The 17,221-nt window shown below is 33.7% G+C and overlaps 1 protein-coding gene across 1 annotated transcript in view; it reads left to right on the top strand.

Annotated features, from left to right (window-relative positions):
• CFAP54 (cilia and flagella associated protein 54) overlaps positions 1–17,221 on the top strand; it is a 234,117-nt gene that overhangs the window by 23,351 nt on the left and 193,545 nt on the right. Inside the window, exons 9-15 of the mRNA XM_015591439.2 lie at positions 2,860–3,058; positions 9,449–9,630; positions 9,715–9,877; positions 10,805–10,890; positions 12,767–12,901; positions 13,928–14,078; positions 16,191–16,267. Coding sequence (XP_015446925.1) covers positions 2,860–3,058; positions 9,449–9,630; positions 9,715–9,877; positions 10,805–10,890; positions 12,767–12,901; positions 13,928–14,078; positions 16,191–16,267 — 993 coding nt within the window. The remainder of the gene's footprint in view (positions 1–2,859; positions 3,059–9,448; positions 9,631–9,714; positions 9,878–10,804; positions 10,891–12,766; positions 12,902–13,927; positions 14,079–16,190; positions 16,268–17,221) is intronic.

The raw sequence follows: 17,221 nt of genomic DNA, 5'->3' as shown, positions 1-17,221 counted from the left end.
AGAAGAGCCTGGGAAAGGTTCAAATGCATAGGCCTCTGAGTGGTTCTGCAGAGGCCTTTGTCTTTGACCGCTTGGTGTTAGTTTAAAAGTCCTTGAGTTTGGAGAGGAGGTGGAGGCACCTTTTTCATCTACTTCAGGTTTCACCTTTGTAAGTGTTTAGGAACTAGGTCATAGTATAGCAACAAACAACCCCCATATCTTGGTGGCTTGAAACAACCATTTATTTCCAACTGGAGTCAAGTTATTATAGTTATCAGGGGGCTCTGCTTCTGATTGCTGCTCAGGGCCAGGTTGAGGACCAGCCCTCATTTCAAATATTGCTGGTGGTTCTGTCGGGGAGACATAGGAGAGTTTTGGAGGATCTCACATAGGCGGTAATACCTGGCATGAAAGTGTCAACAGTTCCTTCTTCTCACATGTCAAACGTCATCACATGGCCTCTTCCAGCCACAAACATATTTGGCAAACAGCAGGAAAGGCTATCACAGGAGAGGACTGGGACCTATTTATGCCTTGCAGGGTCCTCTGTCTTTTTCCTCCTCCCACTGTCTTCCCTTTGCTTTTATGAATCTCAGTATTTCTTAAGGCCAGTTCTATATTCCTGTGAAGCTTTCCCCGACTGTTCTAGGTGGTCATAAACTCTTCCATGAGCTTCTTTGTAGAAATTGAAAATGAAAACAAGGAGAAAGAAGACAAGCAGTTTCTGACAGAATAGTAGTAGAATCTCAGAATCTGGAAGGGGTTTTAGAAATCATGTGGTTCAGTCCTTTTCTGTGATGGGGAAAATGAAGCCTGTGGTGTTTAAATTACTGGCTCAAGGTCACAAAGGCAGGTGCGGGCAGCACTGGGACCAGAACCCAGGTCTCTAGTCCAGTGCTTTCTCACTGCTGCAGTGACTGCTGTAATCTTACCTTGTTTCTTCTTATAACATTTAGGAGTAATTCTTTTTTTAAAATTTCAAATAAAATATAATATTTAAAAACATATTATTTGGACATGGTAGCTTTCTACTGCTACTTAGTGTGACTATGATATATTGACGACTGAGTACAGAAGTGACATTTCGTACAGCCCTTTTAAAGTATATCCCTTACCAACCAACGATGTATAATTGGTGGGGGATGGTAACTTGCCAAATTGTAGGCAATGCCACAGATGAGCTGGTGTTGTTAAGTAGTAATGCTATAGTGTTTGTAAGAAGCAGGAGACAATTCTTTTATTTCCCCTAAACACTTACAAAGCTGCAAGACTGCCATTAATTAGCATATTATTAAGACTTTATTTATAATCATCCTGGTATAAAAATTGAATACATTTTCAAAGAAAAATGTTTAAAATTACAGATAACATTACATTAAAAATCACTTCTGGTTTCCTTTGAGATAATTATCATATGGAAAGTTCTGGTGATATATCTTTTTAGGAAAAAATTATAATTGTTTAGTGGGCAGTTTTTATCCTGTGGATAAAATTCAAGGTGTAGGATTCAAATCAAAGGATACACTTTTATTTCTCTTGATATATATTGCCAAATTAATTTCCAAAATAGGTTCTTAAAAGTAACGACCTGCATGTACCAAATTCACCACAAGCTATTATTGTTTTAATATTATGATTTCTTCATTTTTTGAATAATTCAGTTTTCATAAAATGGTTTGTTTTAACTTTATTTTTTGGATTCAACTTTCCCTTATATTTGTGTTTATTGCTTCATTTTTTTTTTGTAAATTATCTTTTAGTCTTTGACTGTTTATCTATTAGAGATTTTAATTTTTAAAATGTATTTGAATGATCTCATTGTTTTTCTAGACATTAATATTTTGCTTGCCAGCTGACAGTCCATTTTTTTATGGCTTTTGTTTTAAATCTTTTTAAATAGATCTTTTAAATATTTATATTTTAAAATCTTTTACTTGGTATACATCTATAGCTCTGGAAAATATTCTATTCTGCTTTTTTGCTAGTTTTCCTTTTATTTTTGAAAAAACAATTGCACTGTAATCTATTTGAGTTTTATTCCTGCTTTTGTTTTTCTGTCTTTCTGACTTTGCCCCAAGAATAGGAAAGAAGCAAAGGAATTGTGGAGAATATGATGGGTATGTTCTAACTGGACATGGATTCTAAATAAGCCAACTAGAGCTACCTTTCTTATTTCCTGGTAATCTAAATACAGAGAACAGATAATTTGTCAGAATAAAGTGCGGAGGCAAGCCATTTGCAGGAGATGAAATTGTTCTGAGCCAATACAAAGCGGAGTGGCTGGGAATTCACACAGGGTTCTAACAGTCAGTAGTTTGTTATATACAACTGGTCCACTCTTAGAGTTAACTAACATCCAACCAGTTATTTATACTATAAAATACTGTTTCAAATTTTGGTTTGAGGACATTCTGCATTAGAATTTCCCACAGTGCTTATTAAAAATGTCCCACCTAGACCTCCTCAATCTCTGGAGATGTGGTCTGTGAATCTAAAAAGCACTCCTGAGAGATTCTTAGGTAACCAAAGTTTTCAGTATCAGTTCCTAAAGGCTGTAATTAAGGTACTACAGAGCATGTGGAGATTGATGCAGCCCTAATAAAAAGACAGTAATTAACAGTCTTTTTATGCTGCCTTGGAAACACAAACATATAAAGAAATAGCAAAGTCTTCTATGTAATGGCCACATGACATAAACTTTAGTGGAGTCTGGAGTGACACCTCAAAAAATGAAAAACCAGAAAAGCAGCCATCTCATTGGTAGGCCAACCACTCTCTCTCTTTCAGTATTAATTAAGCACATCTTACTTATTTTTGCATTATAATATCAAACATTGTAGAACTTTTAAAAAATGGACTGTATTTTTTTTTTTTTTTTAGTTACCGTGGCCACGTACTGTTACAGAACGGTTGTTGGATGAGATGTTTGATAGCACTGCGTCCCAGTTTCTGGCTGTCTTGGAAGCTCTTTCTGATTCGAATAGGCGAACACTACAAACTGGACCTGTTGTTACAGATGAAGTAGAAGTTCGCGATGTTGTCTTAGAGCTGTTTATAGCAGGAAAAGAACTTTTAATAAGTAAATAAGTTAATATTTTATTGTAGAACAGGAAAAAATTTTTAGTATGGTAGTCCACACATAAGCTCATATTCAATTTTTATTGATTTCGAATTCAGAAAGCTTGCTGAACTCAATTGGTAATTCGAATAATTTATTAATAGATTTTCTTTTGGATTTTTATGTATATAATCATATGTTTAAAGTGACAGTTATATTTTTTTATTTATAATTCTTAACATTTTTATTTCTTTTTCTTACGTTTCTTGACTTACTGCATTGGATAAGATCTCCAATAAAACATGGAAGTACGGTAGCAGGTGTCTTTGTCTCAATATGATCTCTAATGGAAAGCTTTCAACATTTTATAGAATAAGATACAGACGATGATATTTGCTAATAGATTTTTTTAGATGCTCTTTTACAGACTAAGGAGCTTGATTTTATTCTTGGTTTGCTAAGAGTTTTGTTTGTTTTTAACCCTGGGTAGTTGTTTAATTTTTATCAAAAGCCTTTTTTTGGGTTTAATGAGATTTATTGAGTTGATCAAATGGCTATTCTATTATATTTCTGTTAATGTGGTGAATTACATTGATTGCTTATCTAATTTTTAACCACCCTATATTTTTGGAATAAACCTAATGTGGAAGTGAGGATAATCCTTTTGATATATTTCTTTATTTTTTTTTGCTAATGTTTAATATTTCTGCCTCTTTATTTACGAGAGAGATTTTTCTTTCTTATAACGTCCTTTTTAGATTTTACTCTCAAGGTCATGTTGGCCTCACAAAAAGAGTTGAGATGTACACTCTATTATCTGGAAGAGTTTGTGTCAGATTGGTGTTATTTCTATCTAAATGTTTTCTTGACTTTATTGGGTAAGCCATTTGGACCTGGAATTTTCTTTGTGGAAAGATTTTTAACTATGGGTTAAATTTCTTACATAGATATAAAATGATTTAGGCTTTCTTTTCCTTAAAAAAACCTATCAGTTTGGTAAATTGTACATTCCTTGAGTATTTTTGATTTTATCTGGTATTTTCAAATTTTATTAAATTTTTAATATCTCATCATGATCTTTTTACCATCTGTACGATCTGTAGTGAGGTACTCTTTTCTATTCCTGATAGTAGTCATTTTGCCTTTTCCCTCATTTCATCAGTTGCACCTGGAATCTACCAATTTCATTAGTCTTTTCAAAGAACAGTATTTGACTTCATTTATCCTCTCTATTGTATATTTGTTTTCCATGTTATTAATTTTCATTATTATTTCCTTTATTTTACTTTTTTGGCTTTATTTTGCTGATTTAAAAAATTATTGACTTGGAAGTTTAGATCATTGATTTTTCAAGACTTATCCTTATTTAATATATGCATATTAAGACATTTCTCTCCTAAGGTAGCTATAGTAAAGTACTTGAAGTTTTGCTATATTATGCTTTCATTACCATTTAGTTAAGAATATTTTCTAATTCTCATTGTGATTTCTTCTGTGGTATATGTGTCATAAGTCAAAACACGTGGAGATTTTCTAATTCTTTTTTATTATTGAGTTCTAGCTTAATTATACTTTGGTCAGAAAGCATGTTCTGTATTATTTGAAACCACTAAAATTTGTTGAGATGTGCTGTATGGCCTGTTGGTAAATAGTCTGTATGTACCTGAAAAGGTTATATATTCTTTGTTGTTGGGTGTATTGCTTTATGTGTATATTCATGTATACATATATGTGTGTGTGTGTGTGTGTGTATGTATGTATGTATGTATATATATATATGTGCATCACAACCACGACAGCTTAAGTTTATAAGTAATGTAGTTAAATAGTCTCTATTCCTACTGAGTTTTTTGGCCTGCTTGTTTTGTAAATTGCTGAGAGAGATGTGTTACTATGACTTGCTGTGCATTTCTGTTGGTGTGGAATTTTGTCATGACATAGAGTATGTGTATGTTTTGCCATAGCAGATACCATTTTCCAAAGTAATTTTTGACCAATTTACACCTCCATCGGCATTTTATGAGAGTTGTAATTGTTCCACATTCTGATATTTAGACTTGTATCTTTTTTATTTTGTCCATTCTTGTGTGAATTCAGTAGTATTCCATTATGGAATAAATTTGCATTTCTCCGATGACTGCTGAAGTTGAGCACCTTTTCATACATTCCTTTACCATTTGTATATCCTATGTTGTGAAGTGCCTGCTTAGATCTGTTGAAGGAGGCCATTAAGAGCACGTGACCACTAGTTGACTTGTGAGCTGGAACTGGGCATTCAGAGGCTCCTTAACCACCCCCTGCCCTGTCCTTGGAATGTACATCCTGCCTACTGTTCCCATATGAACAACCATTTCAGGGACACAGCCTTGAGAGAGTAAGGTGTTGAGACCATCTGGACGGTATATGTGACAGACTCCAGTTAAGATCTCTAGATAAATTTTTGGTGGGTGGGTGTGGAGATCTACTTGTCTTGCAGCCGCCTATGACAAGCCTGGTATGTAAGTTTGCTTGTTTGTTAAAACTGCCACCTACCCATCTGGAGGTCTGCCTCTTTCTTTGATCTCTCCTTGATCCTGTGTACAGGGGGCCAGTTTGCAAACCAACAAGATCTTTTCCCCATTTTTCTTTTGGGCCCTTTGCTTTTTTTTCTTATTGGTTTTAGGAATTCTTTATAGATTCTGGATACAAGTCTTTTATTGAATACGTGTATTGGAAATATCTTTTCCCATTTGGTTGCTCCCTTTTTTATCCTCTTAATTGCAGCTGTTAAGGAATAGGAATTCTTTTTGTTTTGTTTTGTTTAGTTTTTGTATCCCAAATTTATTCATTCATTCTACTAATATCTATTGGATATTCTCTTTATGTCTAGTGGTCTCCTAGGTTTTGAGGGTACAGTTGTGAATAGAATATAGTTCTTGGTCTGAGGAACCTACAAAATAGATGTAGGACGTGAATCAGTAGGGATCTGGTTCTGGTTTTATCTTTATAATATATGGTAAGACTACCAAGAGAAATGGAATCTTAATGCATGTTCTGGGCTTTTTGTTATTCCACGTTATGTTTATACCAGGACTCATAGCTATAATTCATTCGTTTTCTCTGCTGTAGTACTCCATTATATGAATCTTCCACTTGGTCTAGTCTCCTGTGAATGGATCTGAACTGCTTTCAGTTTGGGGCTGTTACACTTTATGTTGCAAAGACCATACTTGTACATGCTTCTTAAAACATAGATTCATATGGTTTTCAAGGGTATATACTTCACAGTGGAATGAAATCAATGTCGCATGGATGTATATCTATAACTTTACCAGATAATGCAAAATTGCTTTCCAAAGTCAATATTCAAGAGCAGTGAATGAGAATTTCCATTGTTCCTTATTTCGTCCAATACTTGGTATTCTTACTTTAAAATTTTGCCAGTCTGAGAGATGTGAAGTGCTATCTCTCTATGATTGTATTGAAGTTACACATATTCTGGTGTGAAGTCGAGTCCCAAATCTGTGGCTTGTGGATATAGATTCTCTGTGAACAGTATTTTCCTCTGCACCCAGAGTCAAAGCTCAGAGTGTAGGTTCGCTTACTTGTTTCTTTGTTTTCTGATTCACTTTTTTATTTAGCCTCTAATTGGAACAGGAATTTTTAATTTAAATGTTGTCTAATTTATCAGAATATCTTTTATAGTTAACCATTTTTGTGTCATGTTTAAGAAATCTCTGCTACCCCAATGTCATTAGGTCTAAATTTGGATCCTTTTTCTTGGTATGATGTAGGAATCAAGGTTTATTTATTTCCATATAATATCTAGTTGGCACAGCACTATTTCTTGAAGAGACCGTCCTTTCTCCATTTTCTAGACTATCCCTTTGTCATGAACTAGGTGACTATATGTGTGTTTTTTACTCAGCACAATTCCTTTGAGATGTATCCAAGTTGATATCTGCATTAATAATTCAGTTCTTAATATTGCAGAATAGTATTCTATGGTATGGATGTATCACAGTTTGTTTAACCATTCACCTGTTTAAGGACATTTGAGTTGTCTCCAGTTTTTGGCTATTAGGAATAAAGCTGCTATGAACATCTGAGTACAGGTCTTTGTGTGAACACGAGTTTTCATTTCTCCTGAGATAAACGCTCAAGAGATAATTGCTGGGTAATATGCTAAGTGCATATTTAGTTTTGTAAGAAACTGTCATACTGTTTCCAAGGGTGACTAAATCATTTTACATCTCCACCAGCAATGTATGAATGATCCCATTTCATCCTCAACAATATTTGGTGTTACTACTTTTTTTTTGTAGCCATTCTGAGAGTTGTGTAGTGATATTTCATTGTGGCTTTAATTTGCTCTTCTCTGATGATTAATGATGATAGACATCTTTTCACATCCTTATTTTTTCATTTGCCATCTTTACATCCTCTTCCTCTTCAAGATTGTTTGCCTATTTTCTATTTGGATGGTTTATTTTTTTCTGTCGAGTTTTAAGAGGTCTTTGTATGTTCTAGGTACAAGTCCTGGTCATTGTTTTTAAGACAGTAAATACATTTATTAAGCTTTTTTCCTCATCCTTACTTCCCATTCTTCATTGCTTCTTTCTAAATTAATTTCTTTTTGCTTAAATAAAATTGTAAGGACTTTGAAATAGTTTAGCCGGATATAATATTTTGTTTAAAAGTTGTTCCTTTCAAAATTTTAAAGATATTTCTCTATGGTCTCGAATATGGTGCTGAGAAGTCAGTTTAAATCTTTTTGTTTTATAGATTTAGCTTGTACTTCTTTCTCTTTCCTATGATGTTCTTATATTTTATTATACTGGGTGTAAGGGTGGATCTAGTAATACAGGAGGTACTTTGAGGTCTTACATTTTTTCTTTAATTTTTCACGTTACTTCTTCATTCCTTATGTTTACTTTTCTTAATTCTCCAAGGGTCATCATAGGTAAATGTTAACACATCCACTCTCCATATCTTATTTATTTTATTATTTTCATTTCTTTATTCCTTTCTTTTGCTTTCTGGTAAGGTTTCTCAATCTTTTTTTTTTCAGATCACTAATTTGTTTTTTTTCATTTTCATTGTTCTATTCTATCCATCTATTAAATTCTTTGTTTTAGTAATAATATACTTTATACCTAATACCTATTCGATACTCTTTTACAGCAGTTTATCTTTGCTTCATGTTTCTAATATTCTCTCTTATTTCCTTGAGAGAATATTTATTAAGCTTAAGTTGTTCATTCTGTTCCAGTTTTATGCTTCTGCTAGTAGAGGATGTTGCCATTTGTGGTCTTTGTTTTAACGTGTTTGTGCTTTTAATTTTCTTTTCTGATGAGTTTGTTTTACCTTTTATTGCCTTGGAATATCAACTGACTTAGGGTGAAAGCTAAGACTGAGACCTTAGCTTGTGTTCTAAATGAACGTAGGATGTGTGTATGTGCACACGTGCTTGCATGCACACACCCATGTAAGGGCAGGGCTCTTACAAATGTGTGCCACAGTTTGGGCTTATTTTCACAAGGAAAATACAAGATCTCAGATGAGAATTTCCTTGACTTCCTTCACCCAAACCTGAAAATTTACGTTCATCTGCACTCATTCTTTCCATTGTCTCTTATTAAAATGGAAAGTATATTTCTTCTCTTCCTTTTTAGCTTTTTAAGTCTAATCTCTTTGAACTGTCCCTTCATCTCTTGTCCCCTTTCAGCTTCCTCCTTGTATTTCTTCCTCTTGTTATAGCCAGATTTATTGACGGACTTGTCTATTTTCACTGTTCCAATTTTTTCTTCTTGTATATAAGCAGTCTTCTGTCCCTAGTACTCTACTGAGAATGCCGTGATAACCTCCTTATCGCTTAATCCAGGGGTCGCCTTTCAGTGCTTTATTCTTTTTATTCTCTGTAGCATTTGTTGCTGTCAACTGCATCTTTCTCTCTAAACATTCTTATTTTCTGTCTATTCTCCCTCTGCCCTTCTCTTATTTGTTGGTGTTTCTTACTGTTCTGCCCTAGGAGCTATACATTGTCCATGGCTGATCTTATCATTTACTGTGGCTATATAATGATGACTCTAAAAGCTATATCTCTGTTTTAGATATTTTTTCCTGAGCTTTCTATCTGTACTATCTAGCTGCCTATTTGACTAGTTAACTCTATGTTTGGCATTCCATGAGTAGCCTTCTCTGACCCCTCTCTAATCCTGAGCCTACGTTTGATGCCTTTCCAATTTGTCCCCATGGCACCCTGAATTTGCCCACTAAGATTTCTTGTTTTCCCCACTAGAGTGTAAGCTCTGTGAAGGCCTGGATTGTGTTCTTTTCTATTATTTCCCTAGTGCCTGGTAGTGTCTGATAGTTAATATGTAGTAAATATTTCTTTGGATGAATGACATTCAAACCTCTTTTCTTTCCTAGTGTCACACAATGGTGAAGATGGAATGTTTGGTTTTCCAAAAACATCGCTTCTACAACTTATTATAAAAAAACAAAATGTTATTTCTCTGGATGCTGCTGTGAAATTTATAAAATTAGCTTTTACTTATGAGGAATGGAGTTTATTTGACTCTTCAGCTGGGCAGCTTATTGATTTTCTCCAGGTAATATATGCAAAGCCATTAATTTGTTTTTATTTGATTAAGATGTCATTGGATTACTAATTAACTTGTGGGATATACTTCTAGAGACAGGATGACCCAGAGTCAAAGAAAGCAGAGAAGGATTTAACTCTTCTTCTTGCAATAGAACCTCTAATCAATGTAAAGAGGAACAAAGGTTTGATCTGTCCTTTGGAAAACCATAAAGAAGGACAGTCAGCTTTGTATGAAAAAAAAATTGCTTTTCCTGGTGAGTATTTATTTGCCTTTTTGAAAAATTAAGATAATTTTATTTGATTAAATATGCTTTTTATAAGTAAGGTGAGAGAATTTCCAAGGCAGCGGGAGCAGGAAGTGCAAAGGTCCTGAGGTGAGAGTGTGCTTGGTTGTTGAAGGAATAGCAAGCAGGCATGTATGGCTGGAGTGCACTGGTAGTGGTGACAGAATTTGAGAATGTGGAGGAGATGAGGTCAGAGAAATAGGTGGGTGTCAGATCTTGCAGGGTCCTAGGCATTTTAAGGATGATGGATTTTATTCCGAGAAGTGGTTTTGAGTAGAAGGAGGCTCTACTTAGCTGCTGCCTTTTTGGTAAGAGACCAGCAGGGCAGTAAATCGGAAGCCATCAGGTCACTTTGGTAAGGGAAGATTTGGTGGTCTCCTCTCTCTTTCCAGCATGCAGTTTTCTCCATTCTAGGACTTTTTAAGTCTTACAAATTATTGTTTATATAATTGGAAATCTGCAGCCTCTATTTTTCAGACCAATGAGAATTATTTAATCCCATTTTAAAAAATGGTTTGCCATTTTTGTAAGACATTATATAGCTGCTTAATTGTAGTAAATAATTTCTAACAAGTAATGGTACTTTTTTTCTTCTGGCAGTTTCTGAATAGATATTTTTGTTATTTTTATTTCTACGGCCATCTTTTACATATGATTTAATATTATAAGGCTTTTCACTTCCATTTTGAACATAGTTGGCATATAGATTGTAGATTCATGATAATAGTCTATTTGAATTGAGTGAGAGCCCATTTTGAAGCATGTAAAGTACCTTGTTAACATAGTATTTGCCCAGCTATCATTTGTGTTATTTTTTTTAGAATTTCTATGTTTCTGTGCTTTTCTGTTTGAAATTTTATAATTGATTTTTTCTTTCATTTTCCTTTATTAATTGAGATACTTCTGTGAGGACTTATGGATATTCAGAAGACATTTTCCATTTAGCAGCAACCTTGTATTCCTGTGTCTGCACCTCTCCCCAGGTGAGATAGCTATTTTGGATAATTTTTAATAGTACCATAGGAGAGTATTATACTGAATTTAAAGTCAGATTTAAAATGTCACAAGAATTGCACCTTGCCAAAATTCTCTATATTTTCATCATTAGAATAAGAGATTGAGTTATAACCTGACTTATAATTTTAAGTCTCTTTTTTTATTGTTATCATTTTGGGTGTCAATCTGTTTCTTTTTGGGAAATTTCTAGACTAGCTATATTTCTAATAATGAATTAAATGAAGCAGTGATTTTAATGAAGAGTTAATATTCTTAATGAAATATTGCTTTTCAGCATGTAAGTACAAAACCTGTTTATTCTTTAGAGTCACTTTGCACAAAATGGCCAGTATTTAGAAGTGACTTATTTGTGGGTATGAATGTTTAAGTAAAACTAGTAGAGCGCTGATTTTAAAACTGAATTCCGGGGATCCCCAGGCCTTCTCTGAGATTCCTCAGGAGCCCAGATTTGGGTGTAACAGCCTAACTTTTTTTACTGGTTGAAATCTGATGGAATTTCATTTGAAAATTTGATTTTACTGTTATAAAGAAGTTTGAAAACCACAATTATAGAGCATTGTATTAACTTTGTTCAAGTAAGTGGAACACAATAAGAGATTTGAGAAGTTCTACTATTATATATTTTCTGTCTCTTCCGGGTTTATGGGATTATATTATAACCTGTGGCAAGTATTTAATTTTTGAAAAGAAAGGTATTCGGTAGCAAAAACAGTTAGATTATAGTGGGAGAGTTAAATCAAAAATAATTTTAATCAAAGCTGAAACAAGCAAGGAATTTTTACCTATCTGCTTTTTAAAATATCATGCATATCTTAGTTCAGTTCAGTTCAATTTAATAAAGATTTATTGATCTCTGTTATGTTCCAAAACACTGTACTAAGGTGCTACATATCCTAATTAAATCCTAGAGCTGCTCCAGAGGAGTTCAAAGTTTCATATGTTTTAATCATAAACTCATTATCAGATATAATGAGTAACTTCATTTTTCTTTTGAAAAAAGCCAAGTAACTGATTTGACAGGAGATGTACTCATTCTGGAGCATCTATTGATTCTAGTGTGAGATTCTGTTTAGTTTCTTCATGTCTCTTTTCCCTGGTCTGTGTCCTTGCCCAGCTCCTATTTCCTCTCCTCTTTCTTGTTCATCCCCTCTTCTTTATTATTATAATACAGGAATTTTAAAAAGAAAGAGGATATAAACATTTCAAATTTGGATAGAACTAAGTGGTTTACACACTTGCCTAAAAATATTTGAGACTTCTTTTTAGAGAGACAGAAGTAGCCTAGCGTATTTAAGAGTGAAGTCTCTAGCTACATGGCATGAGTTTGAATCTTAGCTCTGCTCTTCTTTATTAATTTTATCTTGGGGAAGAAAACAATCTTCTTGTGCTTCAACTTGATCATCTGTAAAGTGGGGATGACAAGATAGTACTCACCTCATCGGTTGTCATGAGGATCAAATGGTATGTGTCTTAGTCCGTTCAGGTTGCTGTAACAAAAATGCTATCGACTGGGTGGCTTAGACAATAAACATTTATTTCTTACAGTTATGGAGGCTGAGAAGTCCAAGATCAAGGCACTGGCAGATTTGGTGTCTGGCGAGGACTTGCCTCCTGGCTTATAGTTGGTTGTCTTCTTGCTGTGCCATCACTTGGTGAAAAGAGACAGAGATTGTAGGGGTCACATTGAGAGTTAGAATTTCGACATAGGAATCTGAAGACACAAACATTCAATCCAATGCAGTATATATAAAGCTCTTAGAATGTTTTCTGGCACACATTAAATGTTATATATTTATATATCTTATTATTTTTATCAATTTACATTATCAATTTTATTTTCAGAATGTTCAGCCTGATAAGGAAATCGTTGTGGATATGATAATGTTCCTGTGGCAGAAATGCAAATTAGGGATTCAGCGGATCAATATGTCCAGAAACGACTATGCAAAGTTCACCCAGAAAATCAGTACTAATAAAGTATTCCTTTTGTTTTCTTTCACACGCTCTTTGTTATTACTAGTTTAAATTGTGAAGCACATTTCATATCTAAGTTTTCCCTATTCACCTGCATAACTACCATTTTTTAAATGTATTGCTGAGTGACCATTTCTTTTAAGTGTATTCCCAATACTTCTACTCCAGTTTAGTTTTGGGGAGAAAGGAGGCATTTCAGGTTTTTAAGAAGGAATAAATATAGTGTGTCTAAGGTCACATGGACTTGGATAAATTTGTTAAGAAAGTTAACATTAGAAAATACAAATAAGTAAGGAGCTTCAGTTTTTTCCCCTTGAGGTAATATATTTAGACTATTTTAAAGAGCTTTTTATGGGAAAGAAAAGTTGAACAGGTGAATATTATAAACTGGAAACTTATAGGAAATATTTTAGCAATAACAGTCTCCTGTGATTCCGAGGCCTCCCGAGATTAGCTACATTAGGACTCATGGACATGATCTTATCATGTACTCTGCTGAAGTAATGATATGGGTGCGTAAATATTGTTTTCTTGTCTTAGTTCCCAAAGTGTGATGGCTCATTTTATGCGCTAAGCTTTGAGGATATAGGCACCCAGTGTGGAACCTGAAACACTTGCTTACGCTTTCTCACTATTGTATAGGAGGACTTTGATAGTGATTGTCACAACTCCCTTTAGAAAGGGGAATGAAAATTTTGAGGATAATCTTCACTGATACATAAAATCTTCACTGATATGTAAAAATAACATGATAAAATTTTCATTATGGCTATAGATAAGCAGTCCATAAGCTTAAGCAAATCTTTTTTATGAATTTACATAAACATTACTGGTTATTAAATATAATCTTATTAGGACCATTGAACTTTATATTATTTATAGTTAAGGTGCACTAATAAGGAGGGGGTACCCGTGTGACATTTTCATGTAATTAAAAGATGATTTCAAGGAAGTACTAAGTTTTGAAGAATGTGACTCTACGATGTTGTATACTTTAATTTGATTTTGCTGTATATTTTCTCCTTTTAGTGGGTTTATCTTCTGTGGCAGATAAATGAAATAATTCACTCCTATAAAATGGAAGACATTGACATTGTGGTGGTGGCAGAGGTCACATTACGATTAAGTGAAATATTGGAGTCTTTAGGAAACCCAAGAAGAAAATTTAAAAAATCTCTAGGTAAAACATTGAATGAAAAAGGATGGAATTATACACACACACACACACACACACACACACACACACACACGAATATACAAGTATACATTAGAATATAGGATAGTTTCTGTTAATGGAAATAAGGCATTTCAGTATCATGCTTCATTGATGATTTATAATTAGATATAGAAATAATATAGATTTAACTAAATAGATGTAATGCCTGCTTGTCCCACTTTTTGTGATGTAAAGACTTATCAGTGAGTTCAGGTGTTGTCAGCCTGACCTTTTCTTAGGTTGGTTTCACAGAAATAGGTTCTGAGACAGGGAGTTGAGCGAAGTAGTTTACTTGGGACACTATCCAGGGAAATAAAATGGTGGAGCGAAGTGAGACAGAGAAGGAAAGGAAGCCAATATAAAGTACAGTAAGTTCATGAGAAAGCTAGCTAGGTAAGTTCAGGATTTGCTCCCATGAGGGACTCCTCAGAGACTGTACGGAACATACTTCAGAGAGCTGGGAGGTTGTATTTGTACAACTTTTACATGTCATTGGTTAAAAGCTACTGGAGGAAGTGGGGGTGAGAAGCCAGAAGGGGCTTCAAACTTCTGTCATTCCTTCTGCATTTATCATATTGAATTCTTCACTGAAGAACTTACTTCATTAGCTATTTGGTTACTTTGGTTATTTTTTATTGGATGGTAGACATTATGTTGTCTAAATATTTTATAGAAATAATTCGAGGCCTTAAATGATGTTATCTTCTTCCAAAGAAGATTTATACTTGCTTTTACTAGATGCACAAAGGCACTACTATTCCCAGATCCCATTATTCCAATTTGAGACATTAAGATAATTTGAAGCCTAGCTGCTCTCTGAAGACCTATTTTCAATTTACCCTTACCCCTAGGACGCAACCCTTTCTGGCTTCTCACCCTTGGTGGGCCCTGTATACCAATCTCTGTTGCTTTAGTCCCTCAAAGCTGTGAAGAGTACCACTCGACTTCTCAGCTTGACCAAAGTCCCCAGCGGGAAAAGTATCTCTGATGCCATTCCATACTCTCTGGGCACTCTTCCCAAGATCTGGGTGATACTACCTTCCCAAGATCCTGGCCCTATGTTGATTTTTCATTATTTTCTTGGCTTGCAAATAAAACTCTACTTTCCAGTTTTTCTAGTTATTGCTAGCCAGGAGACTTTTTCCAGATTATCTGTTACTGGAAGCAAAAGATCCAGTGATTACTTTTTTAAAAAGTCTTTGTCTCATTCAATTTTATTGTTCTGTTTACTAGTTACTTTTGGGAGACTATTGTTTTGTTCTGTTTTATACTCTGTTTAATTATACATGGGCTAAATACAATTTATTGTATTGATTTTTTTGTTGTTGTTGTTAAAATGTTTCACTTCTAAAGAACTAATCAATATTGGAGCACAATCCAATAAATTTGAAAACTTCTACATTTATGTAATGAGGGATTGTCCTCATTTAGATACATAAATTCTTATAACTTTGCAACGGTGTTCTTCTCATCACCTTATTGGCACATAAAACATAAAGTACAAGTCATTCTTGTATATTAATTATGGCAACCTGCTTCAAAATGTTTATTAGGCTGTGTATTAAGTAATAAAGTTTAGTTTAAATTATTGGATAAATTCTAAAATAGGAAACTAGCATTGTTATATGAATACTTATTATTTATATTCCTGTAATTCAAAGCAGCCATCTCTGATATTTGTCTAAATTCATGTCTTCTAACTTTTATTTTCTGAATGCTTTTAATGGACTTTATGGAAGGAAGGCCAATCTCTTTACCATAATGTTACCTTGTTGCTAATCAAGAGTCTTGATTTGGTTTGCTGCATTGGAAGGTGCTTTTAAATTAACTTATATAAAAAATTATCTGTGTTGAAGAAAATGGTATTAAGTCAACTTCTAAAATGTTGAATCATTTTTAAAATAATGGGTAATTAAAAAGAATACCAATTTAGCATAAGTTTTTTATGATTGTGATTTGCTACTATATTTTCATATTTCTCTTTCCTCCTCTTCTTTCTTCTGATCCTACTTTCTTTCCCCTTGTTCCTTCCCTCCTCCTCCTCTTCCTGTTCTCTCTCTCTTTATTTTCATTCAGAGGCATCTGTAAAAAAAAAGATTAGTGAATCCCTTGGAACTCTGAAAGGGGGCCAGGAAATTCTTCCAATATTAAAGGTATTACAAAATATTTTTTAAAATACACTTAAAACATGAATTTCAATTTTTCAAATAATAGTAAATTTGTAAATGTATAATGGTTATAGAAATAATCGTTAATATTTAAAATTTGAGAATTTATGGTTTCTACATATGTTGAGAACTACAGGGACATTTTTCTACCTTTTGCTTTTGCTTTAGGAAAAAAATTCAATCAGCTTTAAAAGTAAGCTAGATAAAGTATTGTAAAAGGATTTTTAGTTACATAAGTATTGATATTTTGAATGTGTTGTGATTCATAGACTTATAGAGCAGAGATATCTTACTTTGCATATGCCTCTGACAGATATAAATGAGTTATTATCTGTTTAAAATACACTTAGAACAGTCTCTGGCACATGGCAAATTCTCAGTGAGCATTAGCTTAAAAGAAAAAAGGAGTTAAGAGAGGTAAATGGCCATTCCTCTTCTTGACTATGTTTTTCTTATAATATTTGAATTATTTCTGTACATCACGGATTGTGTTGTTCTATTGATATGAATGCTTCAGATATATAAAAAACATTTATTTATGGGCAGGAACTAGAATAGCATTTTACAAGCTGTCCTATGTGATGCCAGTAGAAAAAGGACACCATGGACAAGTAGCTTTGGGCGACTTTGGAGTAAGCACAATAGATTTCTACCTGTAAGACTTCTCAGAGGCATTAACTTCCTTATGAGTACTGTAGTATTTCAAGAAGGGGATAGAATCTCATGTGTTCCATTATTTGAGAATAAAATCCATTTTATAACCTTGAGAATACTTACTTAGGACATAGACTGCAGTCGAAAATATTTTTTTTAGAGACGAAGCCAGTGATCTATATTGTGGTTTGCCTGATTACTTCAAAAGCCATAATTTTAGATTACAAATTATACAAACATTAGAAGAAAAAAATAATTTAATTATATATTTATATATTATTACTT

Source organism: Pteropus alecto, unplaced genomic scaffold (assembly GCF_000325575.1).
Source record: "Pteropus alecto unplaced genomic scaffold, ASM32557v1 scaffold94, whole genome shotgun sequence".
Taxonomy (NCBI): Eukaryota; Metazoa; Chordata; class Mammalia; order Chiroptera; family Pteropodidae; genus Pteropus; species Pteropus alecto.
The sequence above is the reverse complement of the archived record's forward strand: the minus strand, read 5'-3'. Positions and strand labels throughout refer to the sequence as shown.